This window comes from Gavia stellata, chromosome 11, assembly GCF_030936135.1.
Source record: "Gavia stellata isolate bGavSte3 chromosome 11, bGavSte3.hap2, whole genome shotgun sequence".
Taxonomy (NCBI): domain Eukaryota; kingdom Metazoa; phylum Chordata; class Aves; order Gaviiformes; family Gaviidae; genus Gavia; species Gavia stellata.
Genome location: NC_082604.1, coordinates 13,143,868 through 13,169,602, shown reverse-complemented (window position 1 = coordinate 13,169,602; position 25,735 = coordinate 13,143,868). Strand labels below are relative to the sequence as shown.

General features: G+C 35.8%; 1 protein-coding gene across 2 annotated transcripts; it reads right to left on the bottom strand.

Moving 5' to 3' along the window:
- Nucleotides 1–1,291: 1,291 nt before the first annotated feature.
- PLS1 (plastin 1) lies at nt 1,292–24,384 on the bottom strand. Of its 2 annotated transcripts, none has more exons than XM_009817415.2 (15): nt 24,315–24,384; nt 20,767–20,930; nt 20,452–20,581; nt 18,605–18,737; nt 17,749–17,830; nt 16,249–16,414; nt 16,011–16,153; nt 14,276–14,371; nt 12,520–12,715; nt 7,364–7,442; nt 6,086–6,200; nt 5,212–5,345; nt 4,144–4,267; nt 1,909–2,033; nt 1,292–1,433 (listed from the first exon to the last, which is right to left on the bottom strand). In XM_009817415.2, the coding sequence occupies exons 1-15, from the start codon at nt 24,382–24,384 to the stop codon at nt 1,298–1,300; spliced, it is 1,893 nt and encodes a 630-aa protein (XP_009815717.1). In that variant the 3' UTR covers nt 1,292–1,297. The 2 variants fall into 2 exon arrangements, with proteins under 2 accessions (XP_009815717.1, XP_059678622.1); XM_059822639.1 differs by having other exon boundaries at nt 20,848–20,930.
- Nucleotides 24,385–25,735: the final 1,351 nt, after the last annotated feature.

Genomic DNA, 25,735 nt, shown 5'->3' with positions numbered 1-25,735 from the left:
AAATGGATCTAAAAGCAAGCAGTACTCCCAGTATCCCCTTATATAACACAAACTAAATGAATGCATCCTCTTTCTGTTAATATGTTGTACAAGATACTGAAGATGTAAAGCTTAGTCCAGCTGTTCACTTATCATGAGTCTTGGGTTTTGCCACACTTATGACTGTTTTCAGGAGCTAAGAGAGAAAATAGCAGCTTCATACTTTAAAAATCTTACATTTTTATTTCGTTTTCCTTCTTTCTTACTGTTTGGCTTCTGGTAACAACTTTATTAAACACACAGCTCCAGAATGTTTGGTGAAAATTTACAGCTGCAGAGAAAGGAGTACAAATACTTACTTTAAAATTAATAAGAAAATAATTATGGACCTCATCTCATCCAGACAATGCACCAGTCTTCCAAGACAAAACCTCTGCACACATGATACACACTTTAGGAAAAAAATCAAAGGTGCAATCTATACGGAAATGCAATACATTAATGTGAAACCCCAAACTGGATTAGCCAGGTCTTGATTGTTTACTTACAGAATATTTTATGAAAAATTAAAAAAATCAGATGTTTAGTCCAACTGCAAAAGCTAACACATATACAGACCTAATGATGACAGGACTACATTTGTTTACTATTTGCTGGGTTTTTTTCCTTATGACACAGGCTGTAAAAGCTCCTGCTCAGTAACAGAACAAAACTACTACATATATTTAAAGATTATTCCCACAAAAAAGTTTCATCAGCTTTATCAATATTCATTAGTTTCCAGACATTATCATCAGCCTTCACTTGCTCTCATTGAAGTCAATGACAGGACTCTCATTGGCTTCAACAGGAGTTGAGCTCTCAAAGAATAAGGCAAGGATGATAACTTTTGTGCAGTTAGGAGTGATATAATAGGATTCGAATGCACCTTGCGACTTGTATAAGTACATGTAAGTAACACCCACCAAAAAAAAAAAAAATCAATGTTTCACAATAGGTCCTGAAATAACGTATGTAAAATTACGCAGATTCTTACGATACTATGGAAACTAATATGAATGAAGCGTGATTGATAATGGTGTGGGTTTTTTTAAAGCAATACAAATGTGCGATGTTAATTTGGTAATGAACATGTTCTGAAAATATTATAAATAATCAATGTGTTATGAAATTTTAACTAATAAACACATTATTAAACATAATTAAGAGTATATTTGTGCATACACATTTTCTCGTTTTATACTAAGCTTCAGAACTCTGTAAACTGTGAGGCATTCATCATGCTTAACATGGCAGAAAGTTATATTACATGTCTTCATTATTTTATTTTGTTCAGTCCTCTCCCCATCAAACATGCAAACACTGTCATCACCATTTTTGGCTTCACTTCAACCAGATCATCTGGGAGAGCATATATACGAGCACCGATTTTTCGAGCAACTGAAATGGCATACCTTGGAAAAACAGAAAATAAATAGTTACTTTCCTTGCACCTACTAGTGTGCCAAGATTCACAACAACAACAACGGATTTTAATAGCAGGATACACCTGTTCACTCAGTACTTAATCTCTACAAGAAAATAGACATTATTGTGAAGAAAGCATGTATTAGCAATTGTATTGGCAGTACTGCTTATCAAAGCATTTATTTTTGTCAATACCAATGTGGGTTATAGCATAACCCATAAACCCAATAAACAAATTGCAGTGCAGTAGTGGTAGGTCATATCAGCTGTGAATTTGAGTTTGTATTTTAAATATGCCAGAAAAAGAGCTCTAGAATATTAGAATTTATAATACATTCTGTTTGAAACAAATCCACTAATAGTGTAATCTCTCTGAACAAATCAGTAAATCATTCATTACGCCACGAATTCATGCATTTCCTGCATTTTAGGAAAAATACAAAACATTCATTTAAAACTTACTTAGCATTATTCAGTTTGTCTTGGTAAGAAAGATCTTCTCTCTTGACCATTTCTGGACGAACTGCTTTTGGTGCAATGGCATCTATTAAATCTAGGACAGGTAAGCTAGTGCTAATTGATTTGTCCTAAGAGAAAAGACTCAAAAGATTAGTATAAAGAACTTGCTTTGATTAGTCCATCTTCACAATGCAAAAAACCCTACAGCACATCTTACATACCTATTGAAAGATAGCAGCATGTTTTGTTACTTTTTATTGTGTGAAGGTTTTCCCCCCCTTTATGAGGTCTAATTTTCTTTTCTGCAATCAAATTTATAAGGTTCACGCTCAGTTGTTGATGATACTATTACACAAATGGTTCCCATTTATTTAATGAAAGAAATTATCCCCCTTCACCAAGGAAGGAAGGGAACTTTGAAAGAAGTCCAAGGACCAGACTTTCAAGACAACAAAAAGGTATTTACATTCCCCAACTACTTTTATTTTTCTCATTTTCTTGTAACAGAACTATTTTCTGCAGTAGTTTACGGCTCACTCTTTTTGTAATTTTTTCAACTCGGATGGTATGCTGAGCTAGTACGAGCAGTTTGTGTTTTGTATTTAATACAGGGACATGTGTTTTCTTCTATTCTTAAAACAGCACGTGCTATTGCTGCAATTATTTCCTCCCAACTGTTAAGGTAGATAAGCAGCTGATGATGTCAAACCAACAGTCGGCAGACAGTGCCAGGGAGGCTGGCTCTGTTCCTGCACATAAGCCACATGATACGTACGGCTGCCTTCACCACCAGGTCAGAACCATGATTTCAATTTCAGTGAAGTCCCATAGAGCCACCACATTAATTATGCATTTAAAAATAGTAATATAAACCTGCTTGAAGACACTGAATGCATGGAGTATCTCCCCAAGACCATAAGCCAAAACCCACACCTTAGTCATTTTTATTGTTTGAACTAACAGCAATTCAACGTAACTTTGCTTTCATAGTCCACAGTAAGTATCCAGGACCTCTGCTTTCTCTGCTACACAATCTGCTTGCTGCAGTAACCCCAAAATACAGACAAAAACTCAAATTGTGAAAGACAATATATATGTGAATGTTGTCAACAGCCAGTAGTAAAAAAGGTATACTGAATAATGTCAGTTTACATCAGTAGCTCCTTTTCTTTATTGGTCTACTATCAGTTGAGTTACCTGAAAAACACAACCAATGCCCCCCCAAAAACCACAGGCATACCAAAAGCAAGGTGTTGGGACAAATTCTCTTTGTACTTTCAACTTATTTATACCACGATTATTACAATTTATGTAGAAATAAGAGAAGCAGCAATCCCTTTTAAGAAGATGAAGGCCTAAGTTACCTTGTAGAGTACAAAATAAATATTTTGTTCTATAAAATTATTTGATATTACCTTTTGCCTAATGCTCACTTAATTCAATTTCATAACACAGTGAGCTCTCAAATATTTAACTTGCTAGGTTCTTATGTTCCTGTTGTGAACCACAGACATAACTATTTCAGAGCATACAATGAACCTGTATAAGAATGCTGTAATTGCATGCAAGTGCAATTATTAGTCTACAATTTCTGAAGAATGAGATTCACACAGCATGACACACCTGACATACATATGACTTCTTTAGTGTTTAACACTTTAAAAATGTGAAAGGAAAGCTTCCTTTATCAATTTGTTCATATTTGCTGAATGGGAAAAGCTCCTGTATTTTTTACAGGTCTGGTGCACATCAGCAGTGCCAAAGACAAAAGATGTCACTAGTTAACTTGGGCTCCCTCTCCTGGCTCTCTCACACATGAGTACACCTTTTTGACCAGCCGTTATTAAAAATGGTGATTTCCACTCCCCCCCCGCCCAGTATTTCCAAAATTGTTCTTCATGTTTGTACAAGCATGAGAGTGCCTATACCCAAAAATTTGGAAGATATATGACATGACATGCCCAAACACTGGTAACTTCAGACAGAAGCCCCTTTGAAAGTTTAGCCTTTTTTGTTGTTGGGGTTTTTTTTAAATTTTGTTTTGACTCTTACAGCAGCAATTGTAATTTCTTTTTGTTTCTTATTAATAGACTTGTAAAATACTTTTGAAGATTCACAGACTGTAAGAAATACTCCCTTACACAATTATGCTAGCTGATGGGAGAGCCACTGTTAAAGCCAAATTGTTAACAGATCAGGTTATATGTGGAAAGAAGATAAGTAAATGAAATTGATTACCTTGAAACTTGTAATTGAAGTTTTCTTACTTGCTTTTGCAAGTGTCTGATTCACCCAGTTAATAATAATTTCATCATTTACTTTTTCTCCCTCTCCAAGATCTGATAGTACATTCAAAGTATACCTTCAATAAAGAAAACAAGAATCTGGGTTAAGTGAGGGGTAGAACTTGACTCTGCTAACAGTACAAAGCTACAAGCAAAAGTGAAATATTACTTCAGCACAGTAGCAATGCCAAGTACTCATCTTCATAAGGTACCCTTGCCTTATAAACTATTTAGTACTTCAAATCACTTTTTTGGTTGTTGCAAGAATAAAATAACATCCCAAACTTCATAATATTCACTGTTACATCTTCTTCATATATTTGTTTTATTCAGTACATCATAACCAATTTTACTTTATAAGCTTAAATGGCCCCCTACCATTCAAGTCACCTTGAAAACTGAATCACGACAGCCTGAGAGACAAAAAGCACTGAGGTTTTTTTTTTTTTTTTTTGGGTAGGTCTGAGGAAATTAGCTTGTGGAAAATATCTGCAATAAAATACTCTTTACTGAAATCAATTTATAATATATTTTTTTGCTGCTCCGTACACTAGCAAGATTTTAATTTTGTGATAGTCACATTACTATAGCTGTGATGGCCTAAAAATTTCTTCCTATTTTAACTTCTGTAGCATACATCGCCTCTTCCTATTTTTTTCTTTTTATTTTTAAAAATATTTAAATTGCTCTCTACTTACGGAAAGATACATGGAATCAACATGAGAAATTGTGCTCTTTTTACTTACGGCAGGATTTATAATTTTAATCACAGTTTTTGGTATAGGTTTTCGTTGTCTCTATAAATGGATGCGAACACATACACACTATTCTGTGTGTACTACACACACTACACAGTATGTAAAACTAAAAAAAAAAGGTATAAAAGTTTATCTTAGAGAAAACGGATATTTAGAGATGACTCTCTAGAATACCTGTTGGGTAAACTGAACACTAGCTTTAATTTGCCTTGATATACAGAGACACTTATACACACATCTATCATATACTGTGCCTAACTTACCTTCTCATCAGCTGCCATACCAAAGCCAAAGTCAGAGTTGGATTACCCTCATTTAGATCGTGTCCAGCAATACCAACCAGTGAGAATTTGGCTTTTGTCTTCCCGAGTTCTACTGCATAATTGCAATTCTCAATCTAAAAATAAATATTGTGTGCAAATAATGAAGACACCTTAATATTTCTATAACACAGACTGTGATCTATGTGTGTTTTGAATTACTTTGGCTTACTGTTACCTATGGTGAGATTTGGAGGTAAAGAAAGATTTCTAGCCTTTCTACACTGTAATTAAAATAACACAGTTTTTACTATAAATGCAAGTATGCAAGATTCCAGTAACAATCTTTTTTGTACTTGAGAAAACCAAGTTCACTTCCACTTAAAGTCAATTAATTAATATATACTTACATCAAAACTGAATTTGGAAAAATATTGCAATGTGGTGTTCTTAAACACACTGTAATTTTTTTCCTTCTACATTTCTGGCTTCATAATAATCACAAAACTAACTGAAAGCTTGAATTCTGCAAGTCTTGCACAAATTCTCCTGGCAGCATATATAAATGCTCTGTGAGGAAACACCTTACAATATAAGAGCATCAGGCAGTAATAGCTGTGTCAGACCTGAAACTTTTACTTATATACCCTAATTAGACCCTAAATTAAATATTGCCAAAAGGTGTCCACATTTATAAACTAAAGTTATATATGCTATAACTGCTATTTATTCCTTGGGATAATATCTGGAAGACATTTTTTTCCTTTTTTTTTGCCAGGACTGTTTCAGTAGCATGCAAATCTAGACAACCCATATTATCACAAACAGCACAATGTGAGACAGTGAAACTGGACTGTATTACAGAGTATCTACCCACCTTTTTCATATTACCACCAAGTAACGGATAAGGAGGTTTGTTGACATGGTTCCAGTCAACCGGCACACGAGTCATATCATACAATTGGAAGATTATTAAAGCATCAGAGAGGTCACTAAACCAGAGTAAAACAGTGTTTTTAAATACAAAAGCTCATATTCAAAATGAAAATGTTAAGTACTTGAGACTTCTCAAAGTGTAATTAAGTTGCTGAAAAATTCCAGTCACATAAACAAAAATTTGTGCCGTTCTGTGGAGAAACTAGCCTACATCATATTGCTTGATTTCAGCGATTATTTACATTAAATTGTATATTTCATTTCATTATTTTAACAAATCTCAGCGAAGTAAGCACAGCCACTGGTTTTACCAACTTTAATTAAATAATTGCTTTCATAGAGTAGGCATAGATAAAACATCTAGCTCAAGAGTTTTCATTTATTGATGGAGTTTTCATTTCCTCAGAACTTTCCAAAATGTTAAATACTCATGCTTTATCTGCACCTACAGACGTATTTTGCTAAAGAATAATCAAAACCAATGTACTTATATTGTGAAAAAAGAATATTAGGAGAAGTATTATATTCCCCTTATAAATTGCGTTCCTGATAATCCCCTTCAGGTACTTGCTAAATTAAATTCTCCATGTTAAGCTCTCTACAGATGGTATCACTTCACAGAGGTTAGGTTTTATTGTTTCTGTTTTCTAACAACAAATACACATGCAAGCAGATGTTCTCAGTTGCTCCCTATATCCCATCTTTTATTGACAGGATTTGAATCAACTGCTGGCACAATTTGAAAGCAATCAGAAGCATCTGAAAAGCATGCTAAAAAGCCCTTTGTTTTGAGGGAATACCACACTGCATAGATTCTTACAGTCTAGTCAGCAGACATATATCTTCTCCTATAGTTTAGAATTAAATTACTGTTTCAATAGGTTTGTGGTCATTTCATCTGTCATGAGTGAAAATACAAATCACACGTTATAAAACACAATTACCTCAACTTTTTAAAAAATGTAATTCAAAACACAAGTGAGTGAGGGGAGCATATCAAAACTTTTTAGGTTTTCTAGTATTTCTAGACCATGAATGGAATATCTGAGTCAGATACTGCTTGATGTGGTTCTACAGACCAGTTTTGAAGTTCCTATCACACTGTGTGGAAACCTGGAAATCACTGTTCTAGTAGAAATACAACTTCCCTTTCTTCTTCCCTTCTTTCTTCCCCTGTCATTCAAGTGAATTAAAATTATTGTTTTAAAAAAAGCCTTACCTGTATAAGTGATTAACATACGGGCTTACACCCAGTGAATTCATCCAGTTTCTGAAGGTCCTTTCTTCCTTACTTTCTCCTATGGTGACAAATATGATTCTATGTAAATTATTGGAGAAAACACTTCAATAAGCAATGTTTAAAAGACTCTCATACCCCTTCCCCCACCCCAAAAATGAGTTCATCCTTTCCCTAACAGTAGTCTCTACTTGCCAGTAAGTTGAGGCAATCCTATCAAATTCAGAGTCCCTCAGTTCTGGGCAGAAGGCCAGAAGCACTACAGGGAGTACTATTAGACTACATTTTCCTGTGTAAATACAATTTGATAAAATACAAAAATAGACAGTTGGTTGGCTATATTTCAGATAATTAAGATATCATGGAGAAAAAAAGTGATGATTAATAATGATTTCCTAAAACAAAACAAACAAAAAAATTCAACAGTATTTTTAAATCTGTTTGAAATGGCATATTTTTATTTAAAGTTAGTACTAACACACTCATTGCAATTGCATCAAACTCCAGAAACTACAGCTCCACTTCTCGCCACACTGAAGTTCCCAATATTAATTTGTGAAGGTCCTCCCCAAAGCAACAGACCTCACCTTTTTAGTTTTTAACACTGGAGACTCAGAAAGGCAGTATTGTATTGGTTAAATTTGTGAAGCTATTTATTCTGTCAAGGGGGCTAGTTATTTTTGCAGTTTTAATTAGAAACTCTGCTTATGAGAAATGCAGAAAATTCAGTAGAAAAAAACCCCAACCTTCACTTTCCTGACTTAGATTGTTTTCATCTATTGCAATCCTGAATTCCTATACTAATGCTCGCTCTTTATAAAGTTACAGCTTGCAGTAATACATTCATTTTCTACATACATCACCTAAATTTTAACAATGTATCTGTGGCCAACTGCATGTGAATCAGTGCTGCATAAGCTGTTTTCTCTTACATCAAAGAAGAGCATTTAAGAAAATATTTAGCCTGAATATGCGAGCTTGGAATAACCTCATCACTTTGTTTCCCTGGGCTGATAATCTACAGTTAAGAAAACAGAAAGGATATTGAGGAGGGAGAAAACCTCCCCAAACAATGAAAGAACAGATTCCTCAGGACTAAAACATGTAAAAAAAACAAATAAGATTTTTCTTTGTGTTTTTTTTGTTTGTTTGTTCCTTAGAGAATAATGGTACCAAGTTTGTCTAATGAGGTTTACATAGCATGAAAATTGTCTCATTTACTACTGCAGTTCTATGTTGACTACAGAACAAGGAACGTTTTTGCAAAACTGTATAGATATGTATTTATCATTAGAATAGAAAGAAAACTTCTTTAATATTTTTCCATGAAATAGACCTATGTCATAACATCGATTTTTAGATCAAGGTTACAATTTTAATCTAGGTCTCTTCCCCTTTTACACAAAAAGCTCTGAACTTTAAAATACATTTATAAAAAATTTAAATTCAGAAATTTCAGCTGTAATTGACACTTGCCAACAGAATAAATTTTATTTTAAAAGTTTCAACCAGCTTACCAGTTAGCTTCCTTTCCAATTATTATGAAATAGTTTATATTCATCCCACTGCTATATTTTCTAAATTATGAGGGGTTTTTTATATTCAATTCAAACTAGGATTTGTTTCAAAGATTTACTTGCAAAAATTACCAGAATCTGACAAATACATACTGAAACAAAGAAAAATACTATTCTGCAAGGTCTTTGGGCAGGCAGCTTTGTTTCACATATTTCTTCCCACAATAACATTTAAAAAACACAGAATCACATTTTGTTACAAAGTTATTAAAAGTATCAGTGTTTTTCCATAAAAGATACAGTAAAAATACAAGCATGATACATAATTTAAGTGTATAAAAAGCAGCTTAAGAGGTTATCATATTTTGAAGCAAGTCCCTTTTGCCTTTTTTTTTTTTTTAAAGTTTTTAGGCTTACTGAGCTTTGAGTTGGTTTGCAATACCGAAAATACTGACTGCAAAATGCTTTTAGGAACAATTCTCCATTGCAAAGAGTAACAAGATTATTTCATGAACTCTTACTAAAGAAAGCATAGCTACAAAAACAGACACTCAGCAACTGCACTCAGATTGAGAATTTTAAAATGCATGCTTAACACTGTCGAAAGAATCCAAAGTAGCCAAGCAAGAGCATGAGCATGCAAGTTGGGCAGCAAGCTTTTGGATAGCTGGAATCCAGGAACTAAACCCAGCATACTATATTTAATATACCACTCTAAACAAATCCCTTTATCATGCAACACATAAGCGTTCATAAGTTTTCCAGATGGCTGAGAACTGACCAATTTTTTCTCTCTATTCTTTTATTCAAAATATACCTTGTGATCCTATCAGGAGCATATCTTCTGCTGAGTGGTGCAGCAGATAGCCAAAATCATTGGAAAACTGGAGAAAGGGGGCAGAGCTACACAAAAGAGAGAGGAGCAAATTTGGTAGTATCCTTTATATTTATTGCCATCTCTTTCTTTGAGACCATTATACTATGGAACTGAATGAGGAACAGCCATAGGGATGGGGTCAAGAATCCAAAGGGCTCCAAAAACCGATAGAGTCTCTCTGAAAGACAGCAGAGCTCAAGATGCAATTTGCACCTTCAGTTCAGCTGGCCTGACTGGGAGTAGTTTACCCTCTCATGGTAGCAGCCTTGAAGGCTGCCAGCGGACTAAGCAACAGCAGCAGAGGACATCTACACTGGAGGAAATGAGTGTGGACAGAAGCCCCTCCTCTTCCTCCCCCCAAGAACTCAGCTTTCTATGTGGCCGACTCCAAACTCTGCTGCCTTCCCCACAAGTGAGAGGTTCCTCAGAGCAACAGCAACAGCCTGTTAAAGGCCATGCATTGTCTGAGGTCAGGACTCCCCCCTCCATCCCCACATAATACCCAAAGTTAATTTTGCTACGTCAGTATACCTAAGGGATATTCTCTCTGTATGCAAGTGCACATCACCAGAGTTGTTAAGCATTATTAGAGCAGATGTCAGTTTACGCACAGTGTTCATGGTCTTAAACCAAAGAGAACAGCCACATCATACTCTCTGGGTGTAACAGTCACTGAGAAGATGGAATTTAATGCAGGAAAATGAAGGCTTTCAGAAAGCTCTACTCACCCACATGTGCCTAGAGCTTTACATCTTGGTTCACGGAAGGCCCCTACTGGTTAAACTCACAGAAAAAACTATATGGCATTTGACTTACTGCCAGTCCTGCCCCCATTTTATATGCACCATATTAGACCTGTGGGGGGTTTTTCCTTCTCTTATGACGGCATATTAAAGCAATAGAAAAATCCAAGAACAATGCAAAAATCAACCAGAAAAGGACAGAGATGATTAAAACACTAGGAAAAAAAAGAAAAATTGCAGAGTAAACACTTCTATGGAGTACAGAAAAGTACTAAATACAGTACCTACATTAGGAGGGGTCAAATCTGCATTTCATGAAGCAAAATAGGAAAGCATTATAAATTATAAGTCAGATTTCAACAGACAATCTATGATGAAACTATAAAGAAATGAATATCTTATATTTTATATAACACTACCTTGAGAAAACATCAGTAAAACCACAGGATTTTACAGAAAAAATAAAACAAGTTAACAGAAAAATACATTAACATCATCATTTTTTTGCCGAAATAACTATTTTGATGGTTTAGATCTACATGACACCACAGGAGTTATTATTTGGAGGCAAAGGAGATTTGTCTACTTGACTTGGAACAGATAACATTGGCATGATTATCTATCTCTAAAATATATACTATAAGTAGTAAGTTAAATTTGGCCAGTATTTATCATTACAAAAATCATAATCTAGCATTCAGGTGATTGTAACTTTTTGCAAACTGTTTTAGCTGAGACTTTGATCTCATCTAAATATTTTAGGAACGTTCAGAAAGTAGTTCAGCTGGTTTTTTGCCATGCCAATGAAAACTCTTCTAAATTTGACCAAGTTTTCAGTATTTTGAATCACACCTGCAACTTTATGTTCATAACAGAGAAGCTGAACTGAAGATATTCCACCTCTGCTCCTGTATACATTTCCAAGAACACACATTTCTAACAAAATTGCAGCAGAGGAAAAGCAGGCCTTTCCTTCAATCATTTGTCCTAGATAGCAGGGGCTGCAGCTGAAAATGGAAGACTACCTCCTGTGCTCTGATACCTCTACCACAGCTCGCACCCAGCTGAAACTAGAAAAGCAGGAAGCCCGAAACGAGTGGTCTGAGGGATACAAGACTTGTGAAATAAGGATGCAGCGGGGGAGACAAATTATGAAAAAAAAAAGGAGCAAAGGAAGATGGACTCACCTAGATGGAAAGGAAACGTGATAGGAACAGTAAAAGGAAGGCAGGAGTAGGCAATGCAGAGGAATGTGTGAACATTGCTGATGATTCTCCCAAGTGCAGCACCCCTGATTCTCACCATTCCTTTGAGATCAGTGAGCAACTGTGAAATACACTAGCAGGAGCCATTTCATTATCCTAGATTAGCTGGTCCACAGAAAGGGTAACAGCCAAAGATTGCTACTCGTTTTCCCTTTATCTCTAGCATTAGGGATCTGAACTGTACAGTTAAAGTCCAAACTTGCTGATACGCTAGGATCTATATAGGTTGCTGATGCAATAGATTAATATGGGTTGCTGATACAGAAGCCCTTTTTTTTTTTAAATGTTTCCTGTTGTAAAAGGCAACAAACTAATACACATACACCCACACATATATAAACACAATATGTAAAAAGTACTTTAAAAGACTATTACATTTGCATAGTATAGCACTGCAAATTAGGGAAAGCTAGAATTTGTGCATCAGCTAAAATATAAACAGTATGGAAAGAAGCACAGGAAACCGGAAAGGGAGTAAGAGGACAGTTTCTGCTCCTGCAAATGAACGATAGAAGGTTATTCAGGAATAGCCTTTGGTCAGGCTAACACAAGTGAACGATATTCACAGTAACAGGGACTTCTACTAAAGCTTATATTGAAAGCTAGTGAGAAAGCTCTATATGCTGGTGTTAATATAGGCACCATCACACAGGGATCCTATATCACAACCTAGAAAGAATACTTAAATAGAAATCACTAATATTTTTGTCTCCTGTATGCTTAGTAAGTTGAGTACCTTCTAGTAAATTGACATCATAAGATGAATTGTCAGGCTTGTGTAGGGCTGGATATGTGTTAAAGAGATTTGCAACAAAAGCCAAATTGAGTTTAGGGTTGCCTGCAACCACATCAGCTGGAGTTACAAACTGTCTGCAGCCCAATTTATCTGCCTGTTGGAGCATGTATTCAGCCCTCCTCAAGTCATTTTTATCCTAAAAGAAAAAAAAAAAAATTGTAATGAATACTAGCATGTTTCCATTCTTTACTGACTCTTCAGTTTGGCAGATCTTTCAATGACCCATGTCAGTTCCTCCCTCATTGCCCCAATGCCTGAGGTAGCTCTTAACAGCCCATAACAATTCCCTTCTTCCCATCTTCCTTCCACTTTCTTTCTGTCCTTTGCGCCTGTGGCTGCCTGCAGAGCATTCCTCATGAATCACAGCAACAGCAGTAGCAGCCAGAGGTGTAGTGGTTATATTTCCGTTTCCCAGCTGTTGATTCCCACACTGCATATTCTGCTACATGTGCCAAAAGGTGCACCATCACTGCTTTAAACTGATATTCTCAAGCATAGTAATTACTGATGATGCCCAAAACCCTCAGTAAGAGTTTAAATGCTTCAGAATGTGATAACCCACTACCTTGCTTTCCTTTTAATATTTTTGCCTCTGAATCATCTTAAGTTGGTAACCTATGTGTTATTTTGTTTATTCGTCTTTATTATTAATCTACAGAGAATAAATCAGTGTTCAAAACTGTGTTGCATATACTTTTTGCCTCTAATCTTCACAACACTAAGAGTTACTATTTATAGGGAAATGAGTTAGTAATTGAATTACTGTTAGAATTCAACAACAAGCAGTAATTCACTGTTGGTACACTCAACCAGAAACTTGTTTTAGAACAAGTTGTTACATGTTATTGATAGTGGTTTACGACTGATTACAGAACATGATCTTATAAAATGTAGGAAATTACATGGAAAAAATTAACTACTGTCCTTTCTCACTCCCAAAAAAAACCCCAAAACAAAAGCAAACAAACAAAACAGAGGTCTTCTCATGAAGGAGTTTGAGAGAACTAAAGCTTGTAAACAAACATAATTTTGGATGTGGGTTTTCATTATTGTAATGAATAACAAGATTCTGCTTAAGATTCTGATTGATGTATAGATACAGATATCTCAGGCAGGCAGCTCAATTTTGTATCAAATGCATTCTCAGAATAATCCTTCCAATGAGCATTATGTAGCAGCTTAGAGAAAAGTGGTTTTACATCTACCTAGGCTGGTTTTAGACCCTCTATCCCTTTACAACTTAAAGCTTGACAGATGCCACACTTTCCTGCTGGTTATTGGAGGGGCTCACATGTTATTTCTGAATGCTATTTGGTTTAAGGAAGGATCACAAGGTTTGTGAAGTTTACTGTTTTCCCTTGTCTGAATTCCAGAATAGCAGAACTGAGCAGGAAGTTGTAATATTCATGTTGGAGGATCCAACTGAAAATGAAATACAGTTAGACGCTACACTTCAAGCAAAACATAGCTCCAAGTTTTAGACTGCAGGATGCATTATCCTGTTTCAGCAGCGCCCTGGAACTTTACTCAAGTTTTTACCCATTTAAGCTTTTGTGACGTTCAGGAATCTGACTGAGCTTTTGCATGCTTTACAAAACAAAGGAGGATTCTGGGACAGCCTTGTAACAAGGATGTTGGATACATACGTAGAAGTCTCAGGTAATTCCAGTCTATTTTTACGTTTCTGGATACTTACATGAAATCCTGAAAAGTCAATTTTAATGGGCAATTCATCAAGGTCATCTCCTTTGGGTGCAATCTGATTTAACAGATGGTAGTATGCTCTTGAATCCTAAAACAAACAGTGTGATATTTAAAAAAAAAAAGCAAGTATGTAACCTTTCATAGCCATTTACTGCTCTTATAGTCCAATTCAAAAGCCATAGAAGTCAAAAATATAGCACCCTAATTTCAATGAATATGGATGAGGCCATACAGCCGTTTTACTACACTATTTCACATGGAGCTTATTTAGCCAGATGACAGAGAAAAGGAATGTCTGCTAATTATTCTGGACAACGTTAGTTAAATCTATTCTGCTGGATATGAACTAAAATCTATTCTGCTGGATATGAACTAAAATCTATTCTGCTGGATATGAACTAAAATCTATTCTGCTGGATATGAACTAAAATCTATTCTGCTGGATATGAACTAAAATCTATTCTGCTGGATATGAACTAAAATCTATTCTGCTGGATATGAACTAGACAGCTGTAATTAAGATATTTAAAGCAAATTTACAGAGGTTACCCACAAAAAACCCCAATATGGATCTTATTTCAGTGTTGGTATTTTATTCCTTCACTACCCTTTTCCAATAGACTGTTTTATTAAAATTTCTCTTTCTTAATCGACGAGGTAATTGGAATTAAAAATGGAGAGCAAAGTGGCTCTTTCAGGATGAATCTATAGTGACAAAAGAAATTATATTTATTTGATGCAGTTTTCAGTACACTTCTGGGGTTTTTTTCCACACTAAGAAACTAGGAAAATAAAACAAAAACCTGCTAGTTTTAGAAGTATTTAATAGTTCTCTTAAATAGCATGTAATATTTTTACCATAGTAGTAGTTTTCATATACAACCCTAGTTAAAGCTTTGCTTTAATAATAGCTTTCTTGGTGGCATTTGAAAGGATATAACTAGCAATTAACGTCATGGTTTTCTTCAATGAAAAGAGGTCTTACCACCTGCTTTTAGTTTTAAAAAGTTGGGTTTTTCTCTCTTCAGCTGGACTTACTACAGTACTCTGCATACCTTTTGCAGAATGACTGAAGAAGAGAGATGAATTATGCAGATCTGCCATCTGCCCCAAGGAACCAGCATGCCTTTCAGTCCCCTTGTGTCAATACATTGGCACACCAGTAAAGCACAGTGATTGAAGGGGGCTGCTCTCTCCTTGGATCAAGAATCAGCAGCTACTCCAGACAGCCCTCTGAATAACTGTTCTTTCCTCAAGAAGTTTCCTATTCTTCTGTAGAGTGCTAGGTATGAAGGGCAATCACCATTAGCAAATATGCACCACAAGGAGATTTAAAGCCATACACCACTTCTTTAAAACAGAAAAAGAAAAGATGCGTTTCTGCAGACCCAAGAGCAGGGAAGGATGGACAGGAAAAAGGTAACTAATAAGGTAGTGCAAATTGTCCTAAGTAATTCTAATAACAACATTAGAACATCCCTGAATATGACCTTGTGGAAACGTTTGCTTTGCACTGTGGTGTGATAATACATGGTATAAGCAACTGAATAGGATAAGCGAGATCAAAATAATGCTCTTTCAGTGTTGAAAAATGCAGGATGAACCTATAGCTAGAAAAAGCAGATGACTACTATTTTTTCTAAATAATTCTGATCTGACTCATTTGTTTCTATGCATAGTGTGTTTAAATAGCATTATGTTCAATTATCAGAGCAGTAACTACATACCTTAATGTCTTGGCTGAAGTTACTGATTTTCTGCCACCCTGCATTGGCCAGATGGTAATTCACCCAGCGTAGCAAGAGCTCTTCTGGGGAAAGCTTCATTAACTGATCTAGTTCTTCCCCTTCATTTAGCAAGGCGATAAGAGCTAAGAGCAAGTTTGAAAGAAAGCTGGAGTCATTGCTGTTGCAGTCTCAGTTAATTCCAAATTGCCGACATTGCTATACCTGGCATTACTCTTACCTTCGTTTCTGGAGATCTCAATATCAGCAAAAAGACCAACTTTAATGATCTGCCACAGGAGTCCTAATACCAAGTGTGGTTTTCCTTCTTGCAAATCTTGTGATCCAATATTGACAACTGTACAGCCAATAGCAGATGCTGAGTTCAGAGCCAGGTTTAGGTTTTCCTATTTGGAATATCATTGTTTAACAAATTCATGAGGTTGTAATTCTCAGTAAATTTGTTCATATTAAATTTTGTAAGTTTCAGAAGTGATAAGAAATAATGCATTAGTTCAATGGTTCCCAGTGGAAAACTGCACTCTGGAGACTTTTTGTGAACCACCACGTATCTCATCAAAATTTAATGGAAAGCATTATTGACAGTGTTTAATATGGACCCACCAAAAAATCATGGACCAACTTCTGCAGCTTGGATCACTGAAGAATACTATCATCAAAATATTTTTGTAGTTCATAAGTATCACATACACAAATTAAATAATATTGCTCAAAATATCAGGGGTTTGATCCTGTGGAAAAACGTGCTTATATGGAATTCTGCCCTGTGCAGGAGGCTGCTGACATCACTTTCATCCCATCTTGGATCTTATACAGGCTGACGCATTTATTCAAGCAACTGTTAAACTGTAATTGAACAGACAGCATAAGAAAATCATGGCAATTCAACATCCTGACACTGAAAATAAAGCTAGTGATTGTCACAGATGAAACATTCCAAGAAAAAAAATACTGGGCAGCTCTCAAATATTACTTTCTATTTTGTTGTGTTATATTTTAACTACCTACAGGGACAACATAAACACCTGTAGTATCATCTTCGCTGACACATCTTCTTTAAAGAAGTAGAGACTACAAAACCCACTTGGAGGATTTAGAACGTGGTGTGTTTTGACTTTTCATATTCTAATCTCACAGCCTGAAATGAAAAGTCTACCAATTCACTGAGGGTTTTAATCAGGATTTTTTTTTTTCCCCCTCATTGGGTTCGTAACTTATGGATCTGCCTCCCTCTTCCAGACTTATTTTCTTATACCCAAACTAAGGTCTTAAAAACTGTTTCCCTCAAATATTTTCATGACTTCATACACAATTAAAAACAGATCTTCTCATCTTGTGTCCAACCTGCTCTCCACTATTGAAAATGCATCATCCTACCATACAGTATACAGCCATGCAGATACTTTCTGCATTGCTAAAATACAAACTGACCATCCACTCAGAAGACTAAAATGATTTTCTTCAGATACTTAGTAAAGCAAAACGAGAATAGCAAATAGGGAAAGAACTAAGGAAAGCATGAAAAACAGAAGTTTTCCTGTAAATCATCTAAGAAACAGGAGAATTCAGCAGAGTTTATCAGAAAATACAATTTCATGCTTTGACATTTTTAATACATAGGATTTTTTTTTTCTCCATGAGAAGGACTGTCATTAAAAAAGCTATAGAAAAATATTTTACTTTTCCATTTGTGGCAAGTTCCTGTCTGTGCATTACTTACAGAAATAGTGAAAGGAGTGAGTTTCTTCTTATTAATAGCCCTTTCATCAATTGTGTCTGGTTGTGAAAAGTTGATCATTTTGCTAAGGAAGGAAAGTCAGAGTTTTTTCAAACTTGCATGTCTCAGAAAATATATTATTGGATTATAAATTCCTAACACTTTAAACTAGCCGTAAATATTTCTGACAAGATCAAAAAAAAAAAAAAAGACCCCCTCATCCTCTAAATCTCCTTTCCCTGTTAAATAACTGCGCATTCTTCTGGAACCCCCCAGATAGTATGTAATTATAAGAAACTTGAGCGATTGTGTTTTATACTTAAGTAACAGAGCATGTCTGTTAATCCCTTGCTACCATGTTGTATGAACAAATACTATTAGTCTACTTTAACTAACCAGAAAGTTACAGCAGACTGAAGTTAAGGGACCTACTATATACTCTCTGTTTTGCCACAGATTTAATTCAGATTTCTGTTCCTCCCATCCTATGATTTAGTAACTACATTTAGTAACTTTTAAAAATACTTGAAATAGCAAAGTTTTCTAATTATTTCAGCTAATGAATATATGAACTGTGTAATTATCTCCTTTATAAACAGCCTGCACATATCTGACATGTATAATTATGGGTCTGAAGTGGAAACCCACTTCTATAGTATATGGACAGAGTCACATAAAAAATTTGCTAAAAATAACATTTCTATGGGCAAACAGATTTTCCCCATCTTACACACTGGTTTAAATATTTGAGTGCAGACTTGATGTTAAAGCCTGCCAGAAGTTTTTCCATTTATGTCACTGTGATCAGCATTTAACCTTTGAGGTTAATTTCTTTTCTTTTTCATAGCCCTGGACTCACCAAAGAAGGATGCCATCTGCGAGGGATTTAAAAAGACTGGCATCTGATGGGTTCATAGGTAGGAGGTGCTTGCAGTCTGGGTCATCTTGTAGAGCTTTGTTTATCCAATTAACAAAAGCAACTTTTTCTTCCTCTGAAAAGAAAAACGGCATTAAAATAATCTATTATCATTTCCATGAACACATACTACTAAACATCAGGCTTGGGTTAAAGAGGTTCAACTGCAACAAACCCCCTTAATTTCACAGGGGCCAGTTACAGAAAGAAACGGACCAGCGGGAAAGAATGCAGAAAATGACAAGTAGAGATTGATCTTCCTCCTGCTGCACCCTCTGCTGGTGTTTTCTGAAGGACAACATAAAAATCATAGCAACATAATGGGGAAGATATCATCATGGCTGACTTCACATTCAGTTTCTCACCAATTACAACGAAAAGAGGGAAATTCGTGATCTGAAATATGCAACATCTCAATCTATACAGCCTTGGTTTAAAATGCAGCATTTCACTCTGCCTTCTACTAGGACTTCAGAGACTAGCAGTATTTTTGAGACTATCATCTGGACTACTGTGCTGTATTTAGCTTTGAGAAACTTAAGAAGTTTAGTACCTCAGTTTTAAATTGTCTGTCGTATTTAGTGCAGAATTTATTATTATGTATCTAAGAATGCTTATTGGGACAACAGTCAATCAAGTATCAGTATCCAAATTCCTAGACAGTACAGGTGGTTTTCACGTCGCTTACCTCAAGAAGCATATGAGACAGGTACCTACACCTGATTCATTACACATCTTTCATTGTCAATGGGAAGAAACATGTAATTCTAGCGCACACTTCATCTCATCAAAAAACTAGATGGGTGATGAGACCAGGTCAGATGAATTGCACTCTAGTGGGGTCAGTTTCTCTCCACCAAAAATGAAAGGGAGTCTAAACATTTAGCTTTGTTGGTGTGCCCCGCCCCCCCCCGCCCCCGCCATCCTTTGAGATGGAATATATCCCCTGCTTTGGGAATACACCAAGTGCAGCTGGTGCTATAAGGATAATACCGAGAGAGAGGGTATCACCACCTTTAAGCTAACTGAAGTCAATCTTCCCCATATATAGAATCTTAACACACTTCAGGAACCACAGCAAATCACAGACTCGAATCAATCAAAAAAAAGTTGCAATACTGTTTATTGCAATATGATCCTGGAAGGTGCTTAACATTCTGACCAGGAGCTGCAGTGCAATTAGGCACAATTACCAACTTAAATGACATGCAGCAGGGGGAGGTAGAAAGAAAGGGAGATCAAGTATTAAAGCAACTTCTCAGGTATGAGACAGGCTATGCAAAAAGCATATGGGAGTGAACAATTCTGCAATGGCACAGAGACAGCTGAGGAGGCCCTTCTATGCAGAAAGGATATGTGGTTTGTTTTGGGTTTTTTTTTTCATTTTAGTTAACACTGTGGAAATGAAAATGGGAATTCATTTTTATCTGAATATAGAAATAAGAGTAGATTAGCATGTAATGAAGCCAAAAACTTGACTAGCATTACTAGAATTACGCCAAAGGGGCCATGTATTTCCCCCCCCGCATGCTGTCAGTGCTTGTTTTCATTTTTTGTTCTCGCAAAAATGTCTAACTTACCTCTGAGTGCAGCTTGAAACTAGCAACAACTGAACAGCCCACATTTTAATAAACTACCACCCACATTTATCTTGACCATCTCCACATACTTTCTCTCTGTTAATTTGCTTTCAACAGCAACATTTTCCAGTTGTTTTTTAATGCGTCTGTAGTGCAAATTTAAAGAGTCTTCCTCCATGCAAAATCTGCTTGTGTTTAATTATTTCTTACCTGAATAAGAGTGCTGTGTCCCCTCACTAGATATTGCTGATGTTCCTCCAATTGCTGTAATACCTTGCTTTTTGTTTATTGATTTTCGGAAAGATTTGCTGACATCTTTACTTTTCAATTCCTGAATTATCTGGAATAAAAAGATAGAGAGCATTTTGTGATTGATCCTACCTTCAAATAACTAAGTGTTAACTCATCTGTTGAGTCAGTAGTTAACCTGACTGCTTTTCTTTAGTCCTTACATTGACTTCTGTTCTGAAGAAAAAATTTACTGTATTTAAACTAGTAGAGAAACATCTAAAGGGAATATCTTACAGACACAAATTCTTCAAAGTTGATTCTCCCGTCCTTGTTGCTATCTGTCACTGCAATGATTTTTTCTACAATCTCCCGGACTTTGTAACCAGGCAAGGGCAAACTTGCTTCTTTAAACAGGTCTTGAAGCTCATAATCACTGACATACCCACTGTTGTCAATATCTGTAAAATGAAAGCACAAGTTGTTTTTATACTTACGTGAAGAACCAAGTATAGTAACTGTTAAGCATAAATAAAGTATGAGAAATACAGTTCTAGGAGATGAGTATTTCTTCTGACATAGCTAAGTAAGCATGAAGGAATACTTGTGGATTAGAGACACAACTGGCTAGGAGTTGTGCCATCCTGTTTCTCAGGAGCTATCTTGTAATCCCAAAGCACAGCTATAACAAGATGGCAAATTTGTAAATAGCGAAGTTTAAGCTTTTTTTGAGACTTCCAACAAAATTCGCTATAAACATTCAAGTGAAAGGGAGATCAATTATTATATTCTTACTGTTGATGTTATACCATTTGCAATCAGTGAACTCAAATCTGCTGCAAGATGTTTTTAGAGGAGCACACTTGCACAAGAAAAACTACTTACACAAGAACTCTGCCTGACTCTGCATCTTGTTTCTTATCCTAGTATCTGATAGACATTTTCTGTTCTTAAACTTTTGATGTGGTTAAGCTTACCTGTGAAGAATAAATCTGGGATGATCTGTATCTGTTTATTAAAGGTGACCTTCCTTAATCTATTAACTAGCTCTGTTGGGAGTAATTTGTAGTGCTTCCTTCACTTACACTTGGCTCCCAGGACCACATGTCAGGAATGTCCAAGTATCACAATGCTTTTTTCAACAAGAGGTATGGTACAGCTCCACAATTGTGGAAAGGAATGAACGGCTGTATCACATAAAAATTAATTAAGAAAAATGCAGTACAATTTGTGTTACTCATGATGAAAAACGCAGCAGCACAGAAGAAATCATAAAAATACCCTTTGTATTTCCACCTTAGGCCAATCTGTGTGCAGAAAGCTGTCTTGAATTCTTGTCTTAGTATAATAAAGCATCATTTTACAAACCTAGGTTTTTATTGAATTTAATGCATAAATCAAACACATTAACTGTTCCTAATTTCTTTTATATCTGCATTTTTCCGTATATATGTATATGCATACAAGCAGAATTTGAGAATGTCCATTAAAATAACCATACCTGTAGTGCAATGTCCATGCAATGGAGAGAAATACTTTTAAAAGCAGAAAAGCTGTAGTCCATACACAGTATAGATGAAGCTCAAATACAAGAAATCATATCCAGCATAACTAGTGCTGGATATAATGCCCATCATTTTATATATTTAATGCTAATATTCTCCATGTTTGACAACAATTTTCAGTCTCTTTCACAATAATATTAAAGCTCTTGACAAATAATTAATTAATAGTATTTTCCCAGTTCTACAAATGATGCATCTAAGACAAGTAATTTAAGAGAACGTCACAAGTAACACCATGAGTCAGAAACAGAAGCAAGATGATGTGGCCACTTTTCTGACTTGTCAAGGTGCTTCCACTTTTGGTTTTTTTCATTTACTAGTTGAAAGACCTCTCTTCACATTAACTCTAGTATCAGAACTCAGCCAATAATACTAGAGTGGATGAATATGTATCACATTAGAAGGGCAAGCAGAGAAACATGGTTTCATTTCTAGCCATAATTGACTGCTATACAGTAATTTCCCTGTAATCCATACTACACTATGTAGCTTCTATACAGCTTCGTAAGAAGGCCACATTTCACTGCTGACAAAAGGCTAAAAACACCCGTTAAAAATATTTCTTTTTGTGTTTTCAATACTACCAACAAGTCACAAATCACTACACAGACAAACTTTATGTCTGCATACGTATTAATCCATCCACTATCTGGCTTGCAGAAATGTAACAACACACGTAATAACGGGAATGGTCTAAAAAGCAGAGAACATGCTCACGAGCTCACTCACATTACCAGCTATTTTATTTCTCTAGGTTCATCTTTCACTGAGGGTAAGTTTCCATGATGACAAGCAGAGAGTTGAATACATGCCTTTTCTCTCAGTTTATCAATATAGCTGCAAGCAATTTATCCATAAAAACATGGAAATATAAAAATTAAAAAAGAAAAAAGCTAATGATGCTCAATTTTTATATTTTACTGAAAGCATAATACAGTAAGGAAGAAAATGCTTTTCACTGAATAGGAGCAGTATAGACAATTCTTATAGCAGAAATGTGAAAACATGCAGGAAGGAAAGGGAGAAAAAGAAGAAATGCAGATGGTGAAAACCAAGCAAATAGAAAAGCTGTCAGACACCAGTGAGTATCTACCTATCCTAACACCTCTCAGTAGACTGATACATGCATCCAGTGCTCTTTTCTTTGGTCTGTCTTTCCAGCTCCTGCAGGCTGTAGACTACTTGAGCTACAGAGTACATTAAGATGATTGTTTAACAGCAACTCAAGAATTACATTCCATGGATGCATCTTATTCCTTTAGCATTTCTACTCTTTTTCAGTCTCAACATCCCGAGTCAATGGGTTCATGGTTTTATTATTTGTCATGAAGAAAAGTTACTTCTTTTTATTTTAAGCTTTCTGATTCTCTACTGGGCACCATGTGGTACCTGTATTGACAGAAACTGAATAATTCCCTCTTCACCTATTCCATACTGCTCATGGTCTTACAGATCTCTAACATACATCTTCCTAATAGTCCCTTTACCAAGCTAAAGACTCCCAATATTTAAGATCTCTTGCCTAAAGCAGCCCTGTTCCCCCATTATGAATGATCACAAATATGTTTGTTTGATTTGCTGAACTGCACAGTTACACATCACTCTCGCAGAACTGCAGCAAATAAGAAATAAAGCAGACATGAACTTTAACATTCACAACAGTATTGCAATCTGGAAATAAGGGTTAGTTGCTATATAAGTTCTCACTGTTTCTGTTTACTCTCTGATTAATCTGCAAACATCCTGTCAAGCATACAAAATTGTACAGTTATTTATTAACATCTGCTAGCTACAAAAGCAAGATCTCCAAGTTTAGCTTACTTAAAATGTAAAATGCAATCCAATAAATGAAAAGAGAAATTACTAGTTCACCAAAGCATGCAAGTAAAGCAAAAGCAAAGTGTCAGTAATCCAACATGAAAATATATTTAACAATTGAAGTTTAATCAAACTTTTTTTTCCCAGATTTAAGGAGTTCAAAAAACCTGAATTTTGAGACCTGTCATGCTGCATATACAATGGCACAAATAATGCAACTGCCCAGCAAGAAAACGTATCTCTTTTCATTGCTGAAGTTGAAAGAAATTAATAAACACACATAGTTTCAGTGAAAATAAGGGGGTTTATGTAAACATTCTTATTTTCTTAGATATTACTGGCAACATAGAAGGCAAATATGGCCCTATCAAAACAAAGTGATCCATAAAGATTTCTTCCACAAATCCTATGCAGCTTTGCAATGTTAACAGCATCCTTATTATTTTCTTATTTAAAATGTACCTATTTTACTGAATGCTTCTCTTAGTTCTTCAAGCTCTTCACGAGAGATAGTAGTTATGTTGTTTTCCATCTTCGGACAGCAAGAAGTGTCGTCCTCAATTGCTTACGCCTGATAATAATAAACAGGAAATATATAAGGCTTTAATTCCAAGCACATACTAATACAAGTTACTGATCTTTTCAATACAAGGTACCAGACCTGAACGACATTTCCAGGCCAGGTACACTTAAAACATTACAAACAACACTTTAAAGTACATCAAACACCTCGCAATTCTTGTCACTGTAATAGTGACTGAGAATTCACAATAGCAGCACCTGTTTTCATACACCTGATGTTTTCATTTGCATAGAATAAGCACTGACCAACAATCTACCTCCATTGCTTGAGTGGTTTTCCAGCATTAAAATCTCCTTTCAACAAACAATTTTTAGAAAAATTAATATCTATGTGCAACACAGTATCATTGCCAATTAGTGGTTAGTGCTAGGATTTAGTCCTGCAAAGCACTAAGCGCTCCAACATTTACACTGTGGTAAACCTCAGTGGCACACTTTCAAGTACCTGCTTACCATCAGTGGGTGAACGCTGATGAGCCTTTCCACTGCTGCTGCAGAAGTTACCACCTCCTGACCTTTACTCCACTCCTCTGACAAGCCTGTTGTCTCATAACGCTGTCAAAGAGCCGAATAAAGGCTTTTACTGAGCACAACGATTGGAGTCTCAATGTGAATCTACTTTCTCTACCCAACTCCATAAAGCAAAACAAAACTGAAGGCACCTTCTCAAAGGTTGATAAACCCCCATGACAGATCCCTGCCCATGTCCTCTTATCGAAGCTTTACTACAACAAGATGATTCAGACTCTTGTTATTAAGTGAAAGTTTGTGAAGAAGTCACATGCAATTGTCTCAACACGCAAGCTTATATTTGCATTTGCCATTTTCCACTGTGCATATGCCATTGGCGCACACAAAGTAAGCATAGGGCAGCACCTACCTGCATGTGCTAAGCTCTGAGCAGCACGTGGCTGTAGAGAGCAAAATGTGCTACAGGTGGTGCTGTGCCTACCATGAAGTAAAAGTTTTGTCTTTGCTTTTATTTTATAAGCCAAAATCCACTTTACGTAAGTATTTTCATCAAAGTTGTCCTATACTTGTGTATGTTTTGCCTTCTGGTTTAGTTGCTTCTGGTTTCGTGGTTTTGCTTTAGCGCAAGGAAAACATTCCTGTAATGGACAGGTTATTATTTGTTCATAATAATTATATTCAGATATGCTATACGCAGCTGCTTCTGCCCCCAAAAATCGTGCCTATCAACAGAACTGCACTATTACCCGCTGGACGAGACACTGGATGGGGAAATCTGAATTCAACAATTGTATTTACTGTGGACCTGCTGGATGCCCTCGGGCAAGACT